The 24,506-nt window shown below is 36.4% G+C and overlaps 1 protein-coding gene across 27 annotated transcripts in view; it reads left to right on the forward strand.

Annotated features, from left to right (window-relative positions):
* Positions 1 to 24,506, forward strand: part of LOC123714728 (dystonin) — a 256,193-nt gene that overhangs the window by 189,154 nt on the left and 42,533 nt on the right. For 20 of the 27 annotated variants that reach the window (XM_045669172.1, XM_045669170.1, XM_045669164.1 and 17 more), the window contains 25 exons: positions 39 to 10,401; positions 12,178 to 12,324; positions 12,453 to 12,557; positions 12,800 to 12,918; positions 13,155 to 13,353; positions 13,810 to 14,037; positions 14,238 to 14,375; positions 14,495 to 14,718; positions 14,831 to 15,031; positions 15,341 to 15,538; positions 15,941 to 16,043; positions 16,479 to 16,586; positions 17,390 to 17,533; positions 17,775 to 17,877; positions 18,018 to 18,143; positions 18,226 to 18,383; positions 18,579 to 18,710; positions 19,256 to 19,368; positions 20,216 to 20,357; positions 20,549 to 20,715; positions 21,010 to 21,169; positions 21,965 to 22,161; positions 22,829 to 23,019; positions 23,119 to 23,243; positions 23,786 to 23,946. In XM_045669172.1, the coding sequence (XP_045525128.1) occupies positions 39 to 10,401; positions 12,178 to 12,324; positions 12,453 to 12,557; positions 12,800 to 12,918; positions 13,155 to 13,353; positions 13,810 to 14,037; positions 14,238 to 14,375; positions 14,495 to 14,718; positions 14,831 to 15,031; positions 15,341 to 15,538; positions 15,941 to 16,043; positions 16,479 to 16,586; positions 17,390 to 17,533; positions 17,775 to 17,877; positions 18,018 to 18,143; positions 18,226 to 18,383; positions 18,579 to 18,710; positions 19,256 to 19,368; positions 20,216 to 20,357; positions 20,549 to 20,715; positions 21,010 to 21,169; positions 21,965 to 22,161; positions 22,829 to 23,019; positions 23,119 to 23,243; positions 23,786 to 23,946 (14,052 nt within the window). The remainder of the gene's footprint in view (positions 1 to 38; positions 10,402 to 12,177; positions 12,325 to 12,452; positions 12,558 to 12,799; positions 12,919 to 13,154; positions 13,354 to 13,809; positions 14,038 to 14,237; positions 14,376 to 14,494; positions 14,719 to 14,830; positions 15,032 to 15,340; positions 15,539 to 15,940; positions 16,044 to 16,478; positions 16,587 to 17,389; positions 17,534 to 17,774; positions 17,878 to 18,017; positions 18,144 to 18,225; positions 18,384 to 18,578; positions 18,711 to 19,255; positions 19,369 to 20,215; positions 20,358 to 20,548; positions 20,716 to 21,009; positions 21,170 to 21,964; positions 22,162 to 22,828; positions 23,020 to 23,118; positions 23,244 to 23,785; positions 23,947 to 24,506) is intronic. The other 7 variants (XM_045669185.1, XM_045669186.1, XM_045669182.1 and 4 more) reach the window with 2 other exon arrangements.

Here is a 24,506-nt window from a genome sequence, read left to right on the forward strand (position 1 = left end):
TTATTCTCTAACGGCCTCGTTATTCCCTCACCTAACAGATATGTCAAAACTTCACACACAACGGAATTAGATGGTCATTCATCTGTTAAGACGATGACCAATGGCAAGCTCCCTAACTACAAAAATAAATCTATATCGCCCGACGAAGATCGACCTGATATAAGAAATCTTAAACGAGTCCACAAAATGTATGAGGGACCTAATATAATTGAGTCCAGAGGTATAATTCACCCTGAAACAAGGGAAGTATTGACAGTCGGTCAAGCGATTAGTATGAGAATATTGGACGTACGAACAGGGAGATTATTATCTTCTCCTGATACAAGGCAAACAATAACAATTGAAGAAGCCGCGAAGGAAGGCCTCATCGACCCCAAACTAGCTGCGAGGCTGACGGGACCTTGCGGCATGACTGAAGATGGAAACGAAGTAACATTGCTAGAAGCCATCCAAAGAGAACTCTACGATGCAGAACAAGGACTCTCAGATCCGGCGGAGAAGCGCATTAAGGTGACTGTCGAAAGTGAACCAAATCAAGGAATGAGTATATCGGATGCGGTAAATCGTGGTCAAGTTGATTTGCAGAGAGGTCTTTATAGACTGCCTAATGGAACTTATATTACCATCGCAGAAGCTTATCAGCGAGGCTACCTCATATATAACGAGATAATAAAAATAAAATCTAGTGCTTTGTCTTTATCAGACGCGATTAGTCAAGAACTTGTAGACAACAGTGGTTGGATTTTGGACCGAAATTCCGGTGATAGGTTTCAATTAGACGTAGCAATTAACAATGAACTTATAAATCCAAATGTTAGGGAAATTGTAGATCAGAAAAATGATACAAAAGTTACGCTTGCTGAAGCATTGGAGATCAATTTAATTAATACTAAACACTCTAAATACGTAAATAATGTTACAAAAGAAAAGCTGTCTTTCAAAGACGCTGCAGCTAAGCGTTTCATTTGTAAACCCATGACATTAAAAGATATATGCGATAAAAGCTTAATGACGAATGATGGTAAAGTTTTATCTGCTGCCAATAAGTCGCATCTTAGTATTTTAGAAGCAATATCCACAGGTGTGCTCGATAGTGATACAATTAAATGCGTTACTAATACGACTTCTGGACAGCTGTTAACCTTATCTGAAGCGTTGGCTGCTAGAATCATATTACCCGATAATAAATATCGTGACAATTTAACCGGTGAAATTTGTAGTATACCAGAAGCAGTAGATCGCGGTCTTATAACATCAGTGTCACAGAGGTCTTTATTCGATATAGACGGTTTTCGAGACCCAAAAACCGGTGAATTCGTATCCTTTAATGTAGCTCTTGGTAAAGGGTATCTGAAATATGTAAATGGTGAGACATTTTTAAAATCAGAAAGTGGTGATTTTGTGTTTATAGAGGATTGTACAAAGGTATCGATTGTACGTCCCGAGGTTCTGGAAATGTTTAGTCGGAAAATAGGAGTATATGAGAGTGATAAGGAACTTACGGTGTTAGATGCCGTTTTTAAAGGTGTCCTAGATTCTAAAACCGGTTATCTCCTTGAGCCTATTTCTAAAAAGCCCATTCCATTTAATAAAGCTGTTGAAATAAACATAATAACACCTGAAGGAGCTGCATTGTTAAATTCACTTTTAAATATTACACTAACAGTACAAACGGTAACTAAAACTGTTAAGCGTTATGTCACAGTAACAAATACTAGCGAAAGAAACAAATTAGAAACAATCATAACTTTCTCAGAAGCGGTAAGACGAGGTTTAATAGATGAAAATACTCAAACGTTCACAGATCCCACTACCGGCATAGTGTTTCCAATTCAACAAGCGTTAGATGAGGGAATTTTAGGGGTTGACCAAAATGATCCGCGCGTTACTCGTATATCTGACCGAGTTGCGAGAAAGGATTTAATGCCAGGCCAAGTTGTAGAATTAAAAATTACAAAAAAATCATTTATAAAAGAACTACCGCCTAGCCCCGAAAGTAAAGTAGAATACGATAATCAACCAGAAACTGTAAAAAGTCCTGATTTTGTCATTGACTCAAAACACAAAGAAAACATCGTAAGAGAAGTAAAAACCTCAACATCTATGGAAACTGAACCGTTGGTAACATCCCTGACTATTAAGAAAAATACCATTGAACTACCACGAGGTGGATGGACTTTAAAAGAGGCCATACAGCTGAACCTTTTTGACCCGGTTAATGGTATTTTTGTTATTCCAGGTACTGATAGAGTTCTTGACTTTAAGGAGGCATTAAAATTAAACCTGATTAATAATGAATCGGCACACGTAGTTGATTTTAAAACTAAAAACCCATTGCTATTAGATAAGGCAGTAGAACGTCATATTTTAGATAGCAAAGGCCAATATATTCATCCTAACGGAAATCTTACAATGAACGATGCTATTGCCAAAAATTACGTATTATTTATTAGCCTTTCAACATCTTCCCATTCCCAAAAAGTTATAACATTTACATCAATGTCAGGAATGCCAGATAAAATGGAAGTAACTGACGTACAAGAACCGAGTATTGTGTTGGCAGAGGATCAATGTGTTCTTGAACCAGTCCAAGTAAAGCCCGGGGTTATCTATGATCCCTCAACTGCGTTATTTATTTCTACCACTTCAGGTACCTCCGGCAATATCATTGAAGCTATAGAACAAGGTTTAGTGCCTAGCGATTCCGTCAAAATTTTAGACCCTCAAACAAGAGAAGTAATTAATTTGAATCAAGCATTAAATAAAGGAATTGTTGATAAAAATACTGCGCAATATCTTCACGAATCAGGTCAGAAAATTAGTTTAAATGATGCCGCTAAAATAGGATTAGTTACGGTTGTAGGGGCTCCATTAGTTGCGGCTTCAAAAATAATTCAGCTTGTTAAAAGTACTATGGTAGTCGATCATAAAACAGGAGAGGAGGTGCCTATGGAAGTTGCGTATGAAAGAGGGTTAGTTGATAAGAATACGTACAAACAATATGAGGAATCATTGCGAGAAAAAACACCCAATGAAGAGTCAGTATCTATTCAAAACGATGCAACAGATACATCAATAGAACCAAAAACAATCGTTTCTGAAGAGAGATTAACCGTAGATACGAAACGAAATAAGAGTTCAGATTTTCCTATTAAGACACAGCGTGAATACGAAATGAATATTATGGATCCTAAATTTGTCGAACTTACGGACGAACAGTTAAACAATAAACCGAAATACTTTCCCAATCAGTTAAATTCAATAATTGAACAAGCGGGGGCATCAAAACCAACTATTTTACAGAAACTAAGAAAACGCGTAATCACAGTGAAAGAAGCATACGATGAAAAATTAGTTGATGAACGCACCGCTACGATGTTGAATAGAATTTCTGCCAATAAATATGAAGACGGAACACCCTTTACCCTAGATCGGGCGATTGACTTAGACTGCATAGATAAAGAGACAGGTTGTATTCAGGATCCCATACGTGGTGATACTATGGTTATAAAGGAAGCACTCAACAGAGGTATGTTGGATGAAAGCGGTCATGGTGAACTACTATTACCGCTATTTAGACCGCTAACAATACCTGAACTGTTAGAACAGGGACTTTTAGAGGCCACTTCTGGTAAAATCATTCACCCCGAAAACGGTGCTCTCTTAAATTTGAAGGAAGCTATAATATGCGATATTGTTGACCCATTATCTGCTATAAAAATTTACCCTGGCGGGGATATAAATATTTCTGATGCAATTTTGCATGGAATAATTGATGATGAAAAAAATATTATACAAACTAGTCACGGGCCTGCAGATTTATTGTCGGCAACAAATTTAGGTATTTTCCCCGAAAGAGAAGTCTTGTGTGACATTCCACCTGCAGCTATGACACTACCAGTAGCAATTAAGTATGACCTGGTAAACCAAGAAACAGGTACCTTTAAACAACCTCTTACAAATGAATTGATTCCTTTGCACGAGGCAATAGAAAAAAAAATAATAATGGCAATTCCTTACCCCTACGATATCAAGACAGCCGTGACTCTCGAAAAAGCTTTTAAAGAAGGCTTAGTTAATTTTAACAAGGGCACATTTACTGATCCAAAATCTAATCAAGAGATGTCAATTGATAAAGCTTTGGAACACGGTTTACTTATCATAGAGCCAAATGAAAAATCCTTAGATATTAAAGGTGTTATTACAACAATCACTGAAACATTTTCTTCCCAACATACAGTTACAACAAAAATGGTTGAGCTATTATCTGATTATGTTCTTGTCAATGCAAAGGAGGTTAAAAACATGAAAACGGGAGAAATTATTTCTATAGAAGAAGCTCGTCAAAAAGGTATTGTTAGAGATGAACAGACTAAGAAGGAAGAGTTCGTTACCAACTGTTCCATGATTAATTTCAAAGAAGCGCTGGAATTTGGATATATTAACTTGGATGATAATACTTTTACTCACCCTAACACAGGAAATACTTGTTCTATCTTTAAAGCTGTTAAAACTGGCCTTTTAAACACAGCCGCTCCAGCAGAGACAATGGCTGTCGACTTAAAAAATCTGGAGATGCTTGACCTTAATGAGGCTTTTGATCTTTTATTTGATGACAAAACAGGAAAATACAGAGATCCAAAATCCCAAAACAAAATGGTAACATTTGAAGAAGCTTTAGAACAAAAAATTATTAATCCAGAAGGTATTATATATGACATTAATTCTGGAAAACCAGTAACTCTTAAGAAAGCCTTAAAAACTGGGTTGTTAGACAAGAAAACAGGAAAAATTCAAGAGCCAGATTCAGGAAAAGCTTTTGACATCAAAGAAGCCGCAAAAATGGGTTTGGTTGCAATTGTAGGAGCCCCTGTTCTCGCAGGAATGGCTCTCGTACAAGGTGCAAAAATAGTGACTAATAAAATAATGGAGCCTAATGTAAATGACAAAACTAACTTAATGGAAAATGCTGATGCCGTCAAAACTGTTACTGGAATGTCCACTAGGAAATCAATCGTTACAATCGATAAGACCGAAAATCAAGTTGAAAAAGATGCTTGGAATAAAGATATTGAGTCTAAATTAACTGATTTGAATAAGGATGTTAAAGATAAGGTAACGGAAGATAACAGTCAAAAAAGTAAAACTGACACCGAGAAACTTACACAAATAGATCAAAAAGCATTAACATCTAAGGATGCAGCTGTTTCACAACAATCTTCTTATAAAGAATCTAAATCTTTTCAAAGCATATTAGAATCAACTAATTTAGTTTATGAAAAACAATCTTTGAATGATTTTCAAACAAACTTGAAGAATGTAACCACTGAATTTCTTAAACACGAAAATAATGATATTATGTCTGAACCCATAATAAATATCCCATCGAAGACAAGTAGTCAAGAATCAAAACACACTATATCTACCGATGACTCAGTAATAGCCCCTATATCTAAGATGACTAACGAAAATGATACATTAGTAAAAAATAAAGGATCAAGTACTGCACCGGCATTAAATATTGTAAACGATAGATTAATTGAATCTTCACAAAGCGATATATCATCATTCCATTCGCCAGGACAGGAAATACTACAAAGCAAATCCGATGAAACTCTTGCAGAGTCTTTCAAAATTACCGAGCCTGTTTCTCATGTGGTAGAAGTAACACCTGGAATTGTTTATGATACAGAAAGAAACGTGATTATATCCACAGAAACGGGAAGAATCAGTGACGTTCTCTCTGCCGTAAGTGAAGGACGTATTCCACCGGATGCAGTATCAATTTTGGACCCTAAATCTCAACAGAAAATTAGTATAAGTGATGCTCTTAGCAAAGGAATAATCAATAAAGACAACGGTGACGTACAGGACAAAAGTGGAAAAAACATATCTTTTGCGGAAGCTGCTAAATTAGGCCTAGTCGCAGTTGTAGGAGCACCTGTACTAGGAATAACAAAAACAGTAGAACTTGTAAAAGACGTAATGTCTAAAGATAGTAAAAGTCAACCTACCCAAGTCCTAAAAAACACGGAAGCCTCTAGTGGCGCGTTACAAGTGAAGCCTTTAGACATACCAGATAAACATGGATGTAATCAAGTCAACATCAAACAGTCTGAAGTACCATTTACCAGCAATACCCTTGATAATGTACTAGAATTCGAAAAACCTAAAAGGTTAGATGTTACTGGTATACATGATACTAAAACTGAATCAGCTAAGCTAATAGATGCGGAGAAGCAGCCATTGCGTGATACTGAAGAGATAATAGAAAATGCTGCCACAAAAGAGATAACCGAAAAAACTAAAATTCTTTTTGAAAATATACCATTAATTAATGCAATCACAGAGAGTAAAATTGAACCAAAAGTATGCAGGATTGTTGTAAATGGCTCTGAAATGCCTCTTACTGTTCAGGATTCAATTGATCAGGAACAGATCAGCAAATTTACTCCGGTAGATGTTATTTCTAAGAATTGCGTTGTTGTTCGATTTTCCCAGCCTAAAACTCACATAGCTATATCATCAAAATTGACTCCAGAAGAACTATCAGAGATGAGAGTATATGATATCGAAAAGCAAGGGTTTGTGAATCCCGAAACTGGAGCCAAAATATCGTTTGAAGAGCTTGTTTATGGTCTCCAGGTATTTGATCCTAGTTCTATTTTAGTAAAAGATTTAAGTTCTAAATCGGACACATTTATTCCATTTGACGAAGCTATTGCTAAACCAATTATTGATAAATCAACTGGACAAATGGTAAATCCCAAAACTGGAAAACGTGTGTCATTTTTAGAATGTGTACGAATCGGATGGATCGTTGAAAAACCAGAAGACATGTCGATCTTAGAACATGTTAGCATAGAAACTGCGTTAGAAAAAGGTTTATACAATGCTCGCACGGGTGAAATTCAGGATCCTAACACAAGCGAAATCATTACTATCTCTGATGCTATACAAAAAGGTATTGTTGATCAGGATACGTTGTATATAACAATACCGGCAACAAAAGAAACGATAACGATTTTAGAAGCGGTTGACCGAGGAACCATCGAAGTTCGTAACGGATTCATCACGATTATTGAAACTCAAGAAATAATAGAAATAAGTGTTGCTATTCAAAAGGGAATTCTTACATTCTCGCGTAGACCAATATCTATTGAAGCCGCAATTGACAATAATATGTATGAACCTATTTCTGGAAAAATTAAGGATAGTGCTACGGAACAATTAGTCACTGTTGGAGATGCAGTGTCAAGAAATATTTTACATCCAACTATATCTGAAATAAAAGATACCGCGTTAGAAAAATACATACCTTTAGTAGAAGCAATTGAATCAAAATTAATAAATCCAGATACCGGAAAAATTACCGACAAAAAGACTGGTGTTGTGATGCCGTTGGACAGCGCATTACGAAGTGGACTTGTGGCCACTAAAGCGGTTACCTTTTCTTTATTTGATATTATTGAATTAGGATATTACTCACCAGACACCTGCAAAATATTGAACCCTAAATCTGGTGAAATTGTTTCACTGCGCAAGGCAATACATGACCAATTGGTTGATACATCGGACGTTAAGATAAAAGATGACAAGACCGAGACAGTTGTAGCTTTTGACCAAGCAGTCAAATTGGGTTTGATAGATTTAGAACAAGGTATTCTAACATCACCACCCTTAAATTTAAAAGATGCTAATGAAAAAGGATATTTACTCAATGACAAAAAGCCCTGGACTTTACAGGAAGGTTTAGTTCAAGGATTCTATGATTCAGAAACTGGTCTGTTAACTATTAATGACAAATCAATGACATTAGCAGATTCAATTGAGGTGGGTAATATTAATTCTGAAGCGCTAACAGTGAGAAATTCTGTAACTGGTGAAATAATTTCACTTAATGACGCCATCAATGAAGGTATTATTGACTCAAAAGAAGGCAAAGTAAGAGATCCAATACAAGGCGACAAAATTTCTTTGACTGATGCTTCTGAGCGCGGTCTTATTCTTCCAGCGAAACGGAAGCTTAGTTTGCCTGAAGCGGTTTTTAAAGGATTTTATGATCCAAAAACTGGTAAATTTTCACATCCACATAGTAAAGAAAAAGTTCAAACCGACAGGGCTATTAAGAAAAGAATGATTGATCCCCAATCTACTCTAGTTCACGTTGGAGGTAAAGTAATTCCTTTCGAATTTGCTGTAGACAAAGGTATTGTGGATGGCAGAACCGGAACAATATCATTAGGTGACGAAAGAGTTGACTTCCGAGAAGCTTTTGAGAGGGGTATTTTAGTTGAAGTTCGTAGGCCGCTCTCTCTTATCGAAGCGCTTGAAAAGGGTGTTTACAATGAAATCACCGGTCTTTTTATGGATCCGCAATCGGGTAAAAAATATACGTTATCTGAGGCGATAAAAATAAACCTCATTGATCCCCAATCCGTACACATACAAGATAATAGACTTGGTAAATGGGACAAAATTACTATATCCGAATGTCTTGAAACTGGTGTAATTGATGACGAAAGTGGTAAAATAAAAAATATAAATAGCGATAATGAAGCAATAAGTCTTCACAAAGCTTTTGAAATTGGTTTGCTAGTAGACGGAAAAGCTCCCATAAGCTTACAGAGAGCATTGCATCAGGGAATATATGACGATGCTTTAGGTAAAATTGTAGATCCCATTACAGGCCGTAAAATAACGTTACACGAGTCGATTAGACGTTCAATCATTAGTCCTAAGTTTCTTTGCTATTTCGATAAAAAATCTGAAAAACCCCTCACATTGGCTGAGTGTTGTCGAAGTGATATTATTGACCGTAGGAGCGGTATGTTTAAGGAGCCCGGTTCTGATGTCCAAATATCATTATCTGAAGCAATGAGTCTAGGGCTAATTGTCGATATTGAAAGTGCAGGCTTTTCATTGTACGACGCACTTTCTATGAATATGTACAATATTTCGGAATTAGGATTTGTTCATCCAGTCACAGACCGAAAGATTTCTCTTAAAAATGCAATCGCTGAAGAATTAATTAATCCTGAAACCTCTCTCGTAAAACACATTCAGTCCAATAAATATATTAAATTACCTGAAGCTATTGAAAGTGGTATTGTAGATGAAAATAGCAGTGTATATATTTTACCAAATGGTAGCCAAATTAATTTACTCGACGCCAAACATCGGGGCTTGGTCGTCACTTCAAAGAAAAATCTGAGCCTGGAAGAAGTAATTAAGAACGGTCTTTTTAGGGCAGACAATGCAAAAGTAGTTGATCCCACTAACAATGACTTTGTTGATATCAAAAAAGCCATTGAAATAGGTCTTATTAACCCTGAATTAACTGTTGTTAAAGACAGTTCATCAGGAAAATTCAAACCCTTACTTAATGCTATACAACATGGTGATGTTGATGTTACCAAAGCAAGAGTTCTTGACACAAAAGCGAAGAAAACTTATTCTCTTGATATCGCTTTTGATAAAGGACTTTTAGTAACGATTGCACAGCCTATCACTAGTCAAACAGTATCCAAACGCTACGTTTCCGAGGTGTCGTCGAAAGAACCTTTGTTACGCGAGTTCACTTTAGACGAAGCCATAAAATATGAATTCATCGATCCGGAAACCGCATTAATTAAAGATCCTCACAAAAATAAATACATTCCGATAAAACTAGGTATTACGGAGGGCATAATCGACAAAAACGTTAAAGGCCTCTTTGACACGCAGAATCCTAAAACACTTTGCTTTAATTTTGAAAACAGTTTAATCGTTTATGTTAGGCAACCATTAACTTTCGAGGAAGCTATAGAACAGGGTCACCTAAATGTTACTAACGCTCGGTTTATTGATCCACAATCCAAAGAGGTATTATCCATCAAAGACGCTGCTATTTTGGGATATATTGATTCAGACACTGCGCTAATTAAAGATAATCTCAAAAAGAGGTTAGTCAAGCTTCCTGAGGCTTTCCGTAAAGGGCTCATGGATGCCGAAAAAGGCAACATATTAGATACTGAAACATCCAAACTCAATACGCTTAACGCTGCTATCGAAACGGGTCTTCTAATGACCCCTAAGAAGAGCTTTAGTTTGATTGAAACCATTAACTTTGGTATTTATAATCCAACAACTGGAGCTCTGAACGATCCATTTATTACTACTAGCGTCATCGATAGAAAGAAATTGACTTTAGGCGAAGCGATACAGCAAGGTATTGTCGATCCGTCTAGCACAGTAGTGAAAGATCCAGTGACCGGGAAAATCTTGCCATTGGTACAAGCAATTGAACAACAGCTTATAAATCCAGTAGAAGGAACAATCACGATTGATCCGAAGAAAGGCATCAGTCTCGATTTGGTCAAAGCTTTTAAGAAGGGTTACTTACTGCCAGCAGAAACTAGGGTGAGTTTGTTTTTTTTCTTCTCAAGCGTTGTGCTTTAACAAAGCCGAGGTGTTGCTTTTACTTTTTATTTTCCCATTCCTTGGTGATCTTGTTGAAGCGTGTGGCTTAAATTGAGCATGGCACAACGTCACTCACTTTTTTTTTTAAATAAATAGGTCATAATCATCGTATCATAAAAGCTTTTAGTGAAAATGTATCAAAAATAGAAATTACCAACAAGGCACAGAAAATAATTTTACACTAGATTACACTGTATTCTATAATGTTAAATAATAATTATATTTTTAAATCGAATGTTATTTAAATCCTAACTATATTGTTTATTAATTTCGTAAATTGCATTTCATAAATTTTGTTTTCTATTTAGATGCTTAAGATTAGGTAATTACACTTTACAACTGATTGTGTTCGTTTATTTTACAAAAAAATCGGAATTAAATATGTTAGTATGTTTTACCTTTAAGCGTTTAATGACAAGAATATGTATATCAATAAGGAGCGACCAATAAGTTGTAAAGGATTAATGTGCTTTCACATTTGTAATAAGGCTCGATGTATGTTGTTTTTTATTTCCAGCTGTTGCCTGCGATGCTAAAGAGCCCTTTTGAGCTAAATCGTGAATGCTTGCCTTTGAGGGATCATATTAACGACGATTTAAAAGAACCATCACAAAATATCTAACATCCATATTCACTTTGTGCTAAGAATGTCTAGAGAGGCCGAAATAGACGCAATGTCAGCATCGGTCTCTCGCTTTCCTATGTTTGCTTCCTCATTTGAAAACCAGTGATCTATGACAGCTGGTTTAATATTGATATCACTTAGCGTTATGCCATTAAATATACGTTCCGACGTACTCATTCCTTGGGATATATTATGTTTAATTTCGATTTTCGGATGCATGAGTGATGCTAGTCGGAAACCCGCGGTGCAAACATTCACAATATCAAATGGTAAAACATTTTCTGCAAACACAAAGGTAGTATTTATAAGTTCATTACCGTTGTATTAAGCGTCCTGATGGGAACTTATATCATTTGTTTTGTTTTTTTTGCTTTCGATGCTTTAATCAACAAATGAAATGAGATCTCCATGTAATTAAGTTTTATCGTTGGAATCATATGAATGTACATTTAAATTTTAAAACGAAAACTTTCCGAGTTTCAGATATCTACCGAGGTATTTCTATTCTTTTATTATTATCTTAACACATAACTCTAACATTAATACAAACGAAGATGTTGATACCATTACCACGCTCGAATTGCAAATGTCATTTGCATTGTTCACAGCTTGCATGCCACGCTTTTTGCACCTTTTTTTGACGCACCAAAACAGGATGTGTTTCTTCCCACTCATGATCTATGTTGTCTTGTCGTATTTTGGGTATCGTCTGCGCTCTGTAGTTCTGCTTCTAGAGGCTTGGGTAGAACTGTATATCTCAAGTTATATGTAATTTCACTTTTGTTTACGCGAGAACTACATATGTGAAAAATCTTTTTAACGGATTTAACGTAAATTTGTTACTCACGTAACTCGACGTTTCGAATGCTTTAAAGCACTCGTGACCAGCTAGACTATACCAAATAATATAATATATTCGAGTTTAAATTCGTTTAAAAGTTTTGATCAATATTCACTGTACTGCACCTTGTGATTGAAAGGCACTGCTTTTAGTGAGCATTGTATAATATTGTGTAGTGCAAAATATTGTTATGGGTTTAACCCATTTGATACTCGTATAGATGATTACTAATATTATATTATTTATGTAGCAAGCAGTCGAAGAGAAGTACAGGCTTTGCGATGAGACCCTGTCGAAGTTATTGGAATGGATCGCAGTGGTGGAAGAGAGACTGGCGAATCAAGAAGCGGTGAAGGAGGACATGGATGAACTTCGTAACCAGATAAATATATTGAAAGTATGTATGGAAATAACTTGCGATAGTCTAAAAAGCTCTTCGGTGGATGTGATACTGCCGGTCTCGTACGTGTACCTTCAGATTAATCTCTCTTTGAGGATCTTAAAACAGTCTTTCTCATATTTCAGCTAATCAAGGACGACCTTGACAGTCACCAACGTCAAGTATCAGCTTGTGCCGATCAGGCGAAGCAGCTTCTGGTCTCTGGAAGTGATGTGTTAGCCCCGCATGAGGTAAGCGTTATTCTTAAGAATGTTGTAGTATGAAAGGTCTTGTAGGGAAGTTGTTTCCCTCCTTCCTATTGTCAAGTAATTGTCATCTGTCAAACTTGCCTAAAGAATCCCGAGACATTTTTTATTCCAAATTGTAATTCAAAAAAACAAAATAAATATCGTTTAAAATCAAAACCTTTTTTTTTAAATATATTAGCGGTGTTATATTATATTAAAAGTAATTGTTAATATTTTCCCGCTAGGTGGCAGCATTGGAACGTGGAGTGAGACAGTTGAAGCAGCGCTGCGACAAATGTACGGACAAATGCGATAAAATGTTGAGACGACTTGTTGTCGCGAGAGACGAACTTGGAAAATTTACGTAAGTTAAAAAAAATGAATTGAGATAATAAATTATGTTACGTTGGATAAGTTGAGTTTAGTTGAAATTGTTAAATGGAAGAACGTTACGAAGTTTATTTTTTAAATATTTAAAATTTATTTGATTATGTTTTTAATATGCAGAACTTCGTGGTTGAGGTGCCTGGATTTGATAAGCAGCTAAGAAATAATTGACTAGGTACAAATTCCAGTTTAAAATTGTCTTTTTTCTTTCAGGAATGAACTTAATGCTTTCAACACCTGGATGGAAGGTGCCTACCGCACTCTGGAAGACAAGGAAGTGGCATTGTCAAAGGTTGACAACCTGGCAGGACAGAGCGATGATGTCAGAGATTTTGTGTCCGACGTCATAGCGCACCAAGCAGACTTGCGTTTCATCACTATGGCTGCGCAGAAGTTTGTGGACGAAAGCAAGGTGTGTAGCAACTTCTAGAAACATGATTAGTAATCAAAAGGAATTGGCGATTCCCCTACCTCTCCGAATCATATTTTTTTAGCCGTACCAATTCAAAATTTCATTAGCATCACATTCATGGCTGGAAGTCTTCCACCGTCAGTCACAGGGGTCTGTTCTGCCCTGAGAAATACCTCCAACGGTTCAAAGTTAAAGTGTACCTAATTCTTCCTCAAAGCTTTTCGCTTTTCCAGAATAAAAACCAAAATTCCCAAATATTCTTTTATATTTTCCAATTTTTCTATCTATGAAAACCTTTCCCTGAGTTATAGAAATAAAGAATTGAAAAATACTCCACATGGTCCAGCCGTCTTCGTGTTTTGAGCTTAGCAACATATTTTGCGATTACCTTTTACATAAGTTTTCATTGAGATATAGTTAATATACCTGCATTATAAAAATGCATTTATCTTTCAGGAATTCCTCAACATCCTAAACGACTACCGTACATCGTTGCCCGCGCGTCTGTCACACGTGCCTGTGCCCGTAGATAGTGCCGTACGCGAACATGCTGGTCTCGCGAGAAGGAGACACGGAGAGCTCGCGTCTAGGGCCCAACGCCTGTTGGACCGGCTCAGGATGGCCACTGACGGCTCTTCCAGGTACAGAGAGGCTGTACAGCGAGCTCAGAGGTGGATGCAGTCGGTGAGTACTTTCGTTAATTTATAACACTTGTTTGTAATATTCGAAAAAAAAAATATTAAAAAGACACAAATACATTTGTGAAACAGCTGTTTGGTATATTATTTATTTTAGAACAGTCGAACTAACTAAAAAATGAAGTTAGTTCGACTGTTTTTTGTTTATAAAAAAAAAATTAAAAAGTTTATTATTTTTTTTTACAGTTGGAGCCTCAAATCCGTACAGTTCTATCTGAGGGCGTGGCAGGAGAACCCCGAGCTGTGGAATCTCAGTTATCGAGGGCCAAGACTCTGCACAACGAGATATTATCTCAAGGAAGACTTATTGACAACGTCAAAGATGTAAGAAGCTTTAGGATATTGTAGTGTGAAAAATTTACCTATTTATTCCAATTTTACTTATGTAATCACAAAATTCAAAATTTTAAGTTTATGGCTGTTTCAATTTTATTTCGTTTCAGGCTTGCGACCAACTAGTCAAATCCCTTGAGGGTAACCTCACGCCTTCAGAAATTCGTCAGCTGGAAGTTCCAGTTATTGAACTACAAGACCGATACAAAGAGATGAGTGACGCCGTCGCTGGCAAATGTGGGGAGTTGGAGTCGGCACTTCTGCAGTGTCAGGGAATTCAGGATGCGGCTGAGACCCAGGCCAACTGGCTCAACCAGGCTGAGAATAATTACAAGTGAGTTTTAGAAAAAAATGAAATATTTTACTTAGAACTTACATATTTCTAGGTGAACCACTAGAAAGAGAAATAGGAGGTTTCTTATAATTGACCAATTTTTTGTTTAAAGGACCCAAACCAAACCAGCGTCACTAATTCGTGAGCGACTTGAAGAACAAATACGAGAACAGCGCATCTCCCAAGCGGAGGTGGAAGGCAGAAGAGCGGCGCTTGCGCAGCTGCAAGCCGCAGCACGTGAAGCCGCACTCACGCCATCCAACGCACGTATCGCGAACAAACTGGAACAGCGTGCGCAGGACATATTCTCAAGGTATTTTTTTCTAATCATTTCATTTTGAAGAATCAACCTTTGGTGTGAAGGAAGGATGATGTACTGTTCCTCCAACTTGGAGGAAGATCCTCGACCACTGGTTGGCCCGAATATAGGGCATGTATGCCCAACGGGCAATACTTTGATAGCGCGTTTCAGGGTATGACGTCATCGCAGTTTTTTATCAGCGCAGATTGTAGATGTCGCTACAGGTGTATTTCTACTTTCAGTTACATTTCTTACTATCTATTTATATTTTATATTTGCTTTATTATACCAAATATCATTTTTTTTTTTTTTTTGTCGCAGATACGAGAAATTAGTAGAGCGCGTAACGAAACGAGGTCAATTCTTGGACGAAGTGATGTCCGAGCTGAGTCAGTTCAATCAGCTCGCGAGTCGACTCGAAACGACGCACGCGCAACTAACCGAGTTGGACTCGAGGGATCTAGCTCGAATGTCCAGTGATGAGCTGGCTTCGAGATTAGCCGATTTGGCTCATTCTAGGTAAGTTTGAAGCAGTATTATAAATGTTATCATATAATTTAAATGACTTTCATTGTTGTGTTAACATTCTTGAGACAATTTCCGTAAATCAAATAGTTAAAGATTTTTGTTCTTAATAAGAGGGTGGTACGAAAAAAATATTTTCAAAGAATAATTAATTGATATATATATATATATTTAATTCGATCGATTTAATTAATTTAGAAGTAGTTACTTTTATCTTTGCATAAATATATATATTTTTCATTTGATTACAAGACAGTGATAGTGAGTGAATCAATTACTATTAGGAAGATGGTTCTTAAAAAACCAATAGAATTTTCAAAAGCCGCCAACGAACCTGGCATTAAAATAAAAAATGATTCTAAAACCAACATCCAGAATAAATATTGATTTCTTTAGGGACAAGCAAATGCCGCTGGTGGAGGAGTGTCTTCGTCTCGGCAAACAACTGGTTTCTAAGAAGGATGTCACCGACACACACGTTGTTCGGGATAGGATGAAGGTATGAAAACCTTCAAAGATCATTAAATATGTTTTTATATAAATTTTATGTAAATAATAAATTATGTGGTACGGAAAGTGGTACTTACGGATTTCTGGGACAAAAGTCTGATACTTTTGTATCTGTTTTATGATCATTTGCCAATCTCAATGGCTAAGTAGGTGATCAGCCTCCTGTGCCTGACTCATGTTGACTTTTCGGGTCTAAGGACGGTTTCCTCACGTTGTTTTCTTTTACCGTTTGAGCGAATTTTAAATACGCACATAGCAAGTCGTGGTGAGAGTCGCATATATACAGGGTATGGTAGCATCTACCATCTTTACAAGAGTTACGCACGTCAAAAAGAGATTTAACTTTAAAATGCGACGTGTCTTTGTGTGATTTTGTTGTCAATTATATCATAAAAAAAATCTAAAAAATGCAAAATTATCGCAGGCCATAGAGAACCAATGGCGCGACTTCAACACTTCACTAGAAGAAAAACAGAAACTGTCCAAACAGAAGTCGGATCAGCTGAACCAGTACGAGAGTTTACGCTCTCAGGTTGGTATTTTTTTAACTTATGTTTTCTTAATCTATTAATATAAAAATAAGCAAAAATTACTATTTTTTTTTTGTTTTGTAATATTTATGTTTGCCAAAATTTACATATATTTTAGATAAGTGACATGATTAATTGAAGATCAGAAATTTAAAGTAAAAATTAAACCTTTTAAGCGATACCGTCCTTTCAGCTCAAACAAATTAAACTCTTTGTATGGGATTCGTGTCTTACGACAATTATGCCAGTCAATTTTATTTTACTGCATCTCGGTGTGGGGTGGAGTGACATCGTCTTTAATGCTGAAAATTAAGCATAACTTATCTATATTCTTAAGATATGTAATAACCTTTTCGGTTTTCAAAATTGTACAAGGAATTACAACTCTTTACGGTTATACAACTATACTATATATTTACAAACAAACTAAAAAAACTTCTTATACGTAAATGTTATTATAGCGTTAATGAGTACCTAGAAGATAAAAATATAGCTTAATTTCATAATTTTTAATCCCTAAATATTCACTATTACTAGCCTGGAGTGTGAAGTTTTATGTGCTATTTTGTTGCTATTAGTAATGTTATATAGGTTTTGTAATGCCTTCTTTTGCTGTGCCCTAACAGGGTCCATAATATCGTACCTAGCTTTAAGCCTCATAAACATCTTTTGTAACGTTATGGAATGCATATAAATACATGAACACATGAATACTTAAAGACAATATTCTTTTATTGGAAACATTCAGAGACCACACCACTTGCTTTCGTAAAGGTTTCAGTCTATATATGTTTGGTTCATCCAGGTCCTCGAATGGCTGCAAAGCATCGAAAATCGTATCAACCACTTGCGTCCTGTTGCTATAGATGTGGACGTCATCAAACAACAACACGACGAGCTGAGACCGCTCGCTAAAGAGTACAGGGATTTCTCCATTACTATCGATAAGGTATGATACGATAATGTACAGTTTAGACAGTTTTGATTGAGTAAGTTATAAAAAACCTATTGATATTTATAATCCGGCGTTTTATTGCTATTTTTTTCTGCTTAACAAAAACTTCTGGTACATTTTCGATAAAAGAGTTTGTAATATATACGTTAGAGGTATAGTAGTATGTTGGAAACATGAATCAATAAATAAACTTAAAACATCGCTAAGCGGAATTATAAACCTTTTGCTATTTTAGTTAAACGAAGCCGGTGCTGCCTACGAAGCGTTGTCACGCGGTGATCGAGCTGAATCTCCGAGGAGAAGACACGTGTACAGCCCGACTAAGAGACATACTCCTAGTAAGTAGAACATTACTCTTGTTTTCCCCATTTATTGAATTATTATTTATTAATATATATATATATATATATATATTTTAACTACAGTGAATTCTCACATGGTACATTTACTAGAAAATTCAGTATGAGTTCATTTTCAGGTCGAACCCTCGATACCCGATCTCCTTCACCCGGAAAGGGTGGAATCATTAGTCCTGCATCAGCTCACTCAGCGTCGAGTGGCTTCTCATCGAGACGCTCCAGCCAGGATGGATTCCATCTTGAAGGTTGATATTATTATTATGATATAACGTTACGTTTTTGACTTATTTTATATTTATTTCTACATTATTTGTTTTTTTTTCACAGACCTATCTCCAGTACAGCAACAAGTATCAGAAGTCAACAACCGCTATGAGCTGGTTGGAGCTAAGCTGTCGGATAGACAGAGCGAGTTGGACGCCATGAAGGAGGAAGTCAAACGACACCTAGATAGCTTCCGAACACTCAACAACTTCTTAGACAAGGTATGTCTTCTACAGGGTAGCTCTACAGGTCCATTATTATTCATAATGTATGTTAATGATAAAATTTGTTTTATTGAAATTCTGAAACTTCCATGACGTGGAACTAGTATCAAAGTATATTTAAAAATCAAAACTGGTGTATATATGAATTATAAAGAACAAAATAACATTGAACATCATATTTGGTTTCTGTAGGTACAAAGACAACTGCCAAAGGAATCAGTACCTACCACCAAGGAGGAGGCAGATAAGACTATCAAACAAGCTCGCGCTGTCTTAGAAGAAATGTACGAGAAACAGAGCATTCTAGACTCGACTAAGACACAGGTATGGCATAGCTTACTAAAACATCCAAATACAATATTTATGATAAAATCTCACCATTGAGCGGTTCGAATCGTCGACGTTGGTGGCGGCTTGATCCCTTAGAGTAGAGATGTAGGGTCACTCTTCAACCACATTTACCATAGAGAGTGTTCAGGGGAGTTGTTCGGGTTAACATCTGCAGCTTAGTCTCATCATCGGACGTCGAGGTAGAATTCAAAATTCCACCCGGACCACCTCCACGCCCGCCATTCAAAAATGAGCGCTTTAAGCCAGTTTTTTGTCGCGACAAGCTATGTGGAACCAGCTGCCCACAGAAGTATTTACTATACAATTCGACTTAGTGTCCTTCAAGAAAAGAGATGAACAATTCTTAAAAGGCCGCCAACGCACTCACGTGCCCTTTGGCGTTGAGAGTGTCCATGGACGATGGTATCATTTAACATCAAGTTAGCCTCCTGTTCTATAATAAAAAAAACGTTAGTTATGCAACCGTAGTTTTATTTACAATTGACAGTGACAGAATTCAATATATTTGTTCGTTATAGGTGCGTGAATTGTTGAAACGCAAGCAGAGCGTACAAGGAGCTGATCGTTTACACGACGAATTACAAGACGTCGCCTCCAGGTGGAAGGCACTGCATGATGCTTTTAAAGAGAAGTAAGTAAGACCAGGATGTTTGTAGGATAGGTGAAATTGCCTACAATAATATGGACTTTATAGAAAGTGTCGCAGATTGACACCTCAACAAATATACTGAATGATATAAACCTGTCGTTACAATTCGTACTAACAATGAAACAATCTTGTTAATAGTGTTATTATTATTATTTAATAAAGGAAATCTTTCAACCTTAATATAAAACTTTTAAATTCTATAAATCTAAATATATTAATTGATAACTGTAAATTAAAACATTAATCGGTATACGACATCCTATATTATTATATTTCTCGCTTATAAATTTAAATTCGTTGAAATATTTACATTTAATATTATCTGAAAAACAGTACTGGCCTAGTGGCTTGAGCGTGCGACTCTCATCCCTGAGGTCGTAGGTTCGAGACCCGGCTGTGCACGAATAGATTTTCTTTCTATGTGCGCATTTAACATTCGCTCGAACGGTGAAGGAAAACATCACGAGGACTTGCCTTAGACCCAAAAAGTCGACGGCATGTAAGAGACGCTGAATAGGCAAGACCTTGAAATGAAAACAGAAATCTGAGGCCCAGACCTAAAAAAAATTGTAGCGTCACTGATATATTAATCTTTCAATTTAATTAAATTAGATATTTCCAATGCAATTTATATTAAAACTGATTTGTTATTTGACGTCTTCTCAATTCTCTCGAATTTCTCTTCTCCTCAAATCTCGTTATGATTTATAATGTATGGGAAAGACAGAAGAGTAGCCAAGAGTGTGACTACTCCCAGTCCTATTTCTCTCGTATGGAATGAGTTGACAGATGCAAAGGAATGTTTTCCTATAGTTAATTTTTTCTTTAGGATTCAACTTATGGAAGAAATGAAAGATCTGCTCGACACGCACAGCAGTCTGTCAGGCTGGCTCAGTGCTAAGGAGCGTATGATGACGGCTCTCGGACCTATATCTTCAGACTCCAGGATGGTCCAGACACAAGTTCAACAGGTTTGCATTGCATTTTCTAAATATATTTTTCACTTTGATCTACTTTAAGAGTGATTTCGGTAAAATTATCCATTCAAGCAGGCAAGAAAAGTCAATATTATTTATCTCAATAAATTCAAAGTCAAAATTTATTAGATTGCTTTTGTTAAAATATTGATAGCTATAGATATAATATTGTTTGTGTTTACCAGGTCCAAGTTCTTCGGGAAGAGTTCCGAAGTCAGCAACCACAGCTGTCGCATTTGGTGGATGTGGCCGGATCAGCTTTGCAGAAGCTGCCCCATGATGATCCAGATGTTAAGAGATTGACGAAGAAGGTCCAAGACCTTCAGGATAGATGGAATGATCTGCTTAACAAGTCAGAAATCACTTTACTCATATGAATATTATTACGTAATCCTACAGCTAGCAAATACAATTATAGTAAAGATATATGCAAAGATGGACATAATATATACGAAAGAAAAAATATTGAATACATTTAGCAAAGTTGTATCAAATTTGAGAAAGTCTTAAAATAAAAAAGTTTCAACATCAAGGCTCCATGGCAGCAAAAGTTGTATAGTTTTTGATTTGCTTAGATTTTCTTAGAAAGTTTAGCGGATGCTCGTGCTTGTCATACGAATTGAAATGTTAAATTATTTCCTTCTAGACTGGAACAACGCGCAGACAGCCTAGGCGCAGCAGCTGACACGTCTCGCGAATTCGACGCAGGCCTGGAACGGCTGAGAAACGCCTTACACAGCATCGCTGATAAATTGGACGATGTGACCACGAGACAGGAGCCGGCTGATCAGCTTAGGGAGGTCGAGGTAAGTTAAAATAAAAAATGTGTGCGTGTACTAGTGTACACACGTAAGAAGTCAAACTTCTTTGTGACCTTATTTTTCGAAAAATTATCTACTATATGCAACTTTATAGAAATTGACATAGATATGAATACAAATTACTGATAATATTATTACAGAATTTCATTAATTGTAATAGAATTTTTACTATCATTGTTATCGTTATTATATATTTTTGTTATTAATGGCTTTGAAACTCTTCGAATCAACCGCGCTAGGGACAATAAAAAGATGGCGCGTAACGGAAAAATGTGACGGTAGATTTTTTTACAACGCCGATAAAGAAGTTTCATTTCATACAAAACATATCCTTAAAGAGGACATAAAAAAATGTATAATAAATGACAGTCTGGTCAGACTACACAAAACAATTACAACAGACTTTGGCAATTGACATTATTTCTTAATACAAAAGTTTATATTTAAAAGTTGGTGATGTTTATAACTGTACCATAGTCAAAAACTATTTATATCGATTAGATAAAAAAAATGTATCTGAATAAAAAAAAAAGTCGGTGACGTGTGCTGTGCATGGAACTCCTACTCAAGGAATTCTGAATCGATTCCTGATAATTAATTTATTTTCCCCAGCAGTATTTACAAAGGTGGTATACCTTATGTCGTATCATAATTAATTCTGACTAAATAAGGCTGCTAATTTGGATGATCCAGCTTACACCAGCTAATAAATTAATATTTTGTAACAATTTAAAGTTAAAATGTGGTAGACAATATAGTTTGTTGTATTAATATTTCCAGAATTTGGAACGCCAACTCGAAGGCCAGCGTCCCCTGTTGGCTGATCTCGAGGCAGCCGGAGCAACATTGGCCGAAGTTCTGGGAGATGCGAGCTCAAGGCAAGACATACAGAGCAAACTGGCAGCTGCAGTGAGGCAATACGACCAGTTGCAGCGGAAATTGGATAATCGGAAGGCGGAAATCGAGGCAGCACTCAAGTGAGTTTGATATCTTATTTAACTGTTGATAACATACAAAGTTATGAATTAATGTTACTTATTTAAACTGGAGAAATGTGTGCGTGTACTAGTGTACACACGTAAGAAGTGAAACTACTTTCTATATGAAACTTTACAGAAATTGGTTAAATAAAGTTAAATGAGATAACATTTAACAAAAGGCTTTTATTATCATAGACATGAATACAAATAATACAATTATTTCATTTTACCTTATTGCTACTAAGATTTTTACAGAATTTCATTAATTGTAATAGACTTAACTATCATTGTTATCGTTATTATATATTTTTGTTATTAATAGCTCTGTAATCTCTTCGAATCAACCGTGGTAGGGACAAGAAAAAGATAGCGCGTAACCGAAAAATGTGACGGTAAACGCCGATAAAAGTTTCACTTCAAAAACATCTATTAAGTGTACAATTAGTTAGATTAATTAAAACACTTCGAAATTTGTGATTCGTGCGTTTCGGTCTCTTGACGGCCACTGCTGGACATTGGCATTTGTGATAGAATCCGCTCAATTTCTTTGAAAAACTCTTACTAACAAAAGTTCTATATACCACGAATTGATATCACATGTTTTGTCCTTTTCTCTCTTGTGTAGCTTTGCAAGAAACACGTTTTAAACAAAACATTTTTATAGGGATGGTCGCAACGTCGAAGAAAGCGTTGCTCGTACATTAGGCTGGCTACAATCGGAATTAGGCACATTGCCAGCGAGATTGCTCGTGTCCGCCGATAAGCCTCGTTTACAACAGGCCTTAGACACACACGAACCACTCTACAGAGGCCTTACACAGAGGGAACACGAGATTATCATGTTATTAGATAAAGGTAAGCAATAATTATGTATTAATTTCAATTTGGGTATTCATGTAATCTCATATATCTGTCTCTGTCACACCTATGTTTTTTATTTGCATTATTCTATAGGCCGTGAGATGGAGAAGAAACCAGCGTTCAGCGGTCTCCGTAAAGATCTGGACAGGATTCAGAGCCAGTGGGAGAAACTCAAGAGAGAGACTGTTGACAGATACAACAGACTGCAAACTGCTATGGTGAGAAGAGATCGCTAATCAGTGCAATAATTTTTTTAATAATTTCTTAATTTGCTAGAATGTTCTTTCAATCTGATGATGCGCTTTCAAACTCCTCAAATAATCAAATAAAATAAAATTAATAACATATAGTTAGTTCTAAGAATTACAAATATATATAATTAATATTAAATGATTGTGTGTAACGAAAGTAAAATGCAAAGCTTCCCCGAGAATTCAAAGCTTCAATTCTCGCTGCAATAGGCCCTGGTATATGACATAGCAGTGTTCAATATCCGGCTGTGTGCTAATGGAATTTTTATTTGCATATTTAACGCGTCCTCGAACGGTGAAGGAAAACATCGTGAGGGAACTAGTCGATATTCGAACTGTGTCAGGCACAGGTGGCTGATCACCTACTTGCCTATTAGATTGACGAATGATCATAATACAGCAATCTGAAGACCTAAAAAGATTGTAGTGCCACTGATTTATTTATTTTTTATGCTAAGGTATATGCCCTGATGAAATCTCAAAACAATACATGTATTTAATATCCCCAGGAACATTGTCGTAAATACAACAAAGCGCAAGAGTCCTTCCTGCCTTGGTTGGGCGAGGCTGAGAAGCAGCTACGGGAATTACCAGCTGTTGCCTTCACTCGCAAGGAACTCGAGAGGCAGCTGAGAGACCTGCAACACATCAGGAACGATGTTTGGAAGAGGTAATACTATTTTGTAATATGTCATATTAGTGGAATTCATATTATTTTAGGTTTAATGTTGTTTAATATACATACATTTTTCAGTAAAAATGTGTCGTAGTTTGAAAGCGTAAGTCCTTAGCGCAAAATTTAAGTATTTTTTTAAATTTTGTTTTAGGCAAGTATTGGTAATAACTGATTGAACAGTCATTGCCAACATCATTATTATTATTATTTATTTTTATTTATTATAAAATAGGGGGCAAACGGGCAGGAGGCTCACCTGATGTTAAGTGATACCGCCGCCCATGGACACGCTCAATGCCAGAGGGCTCGCGAGTGCGTTGCCGGCCTTTTAAGAATTTGTACGCTCTTTTCTTGAAGGACCCTAAGTCGAATTGGTTCGGAAATACTTCAGTGGGCAGCTGGTTCCACATAGTGGTGGTGCGCGGCAACAATTGCCTTGAAAAACGCTCAGTCGTGGAACGGCGGACGTTATGATGATCGCTTAGTTTATTATTTGTATATATTCATACGTCCTTCTACACGTACGAGTTACGACACATGCGTACGTTCCCAAT

The sequence above is a fragment of the Pieris brassicae genome, chromosome 9, assembly GCF_905147105.1.
Source record: "Pieris brassicae chromosome 9, ilPieBrab1.1, whole genome shotgun sequence".
NCBI classification, from domain to species: domain Eukaryota; kingdom Metazoa; phylum Arthropoda; class Insecta; order Lepidoptera; family Pieridae; genus Pieris; species Pieris brassicae.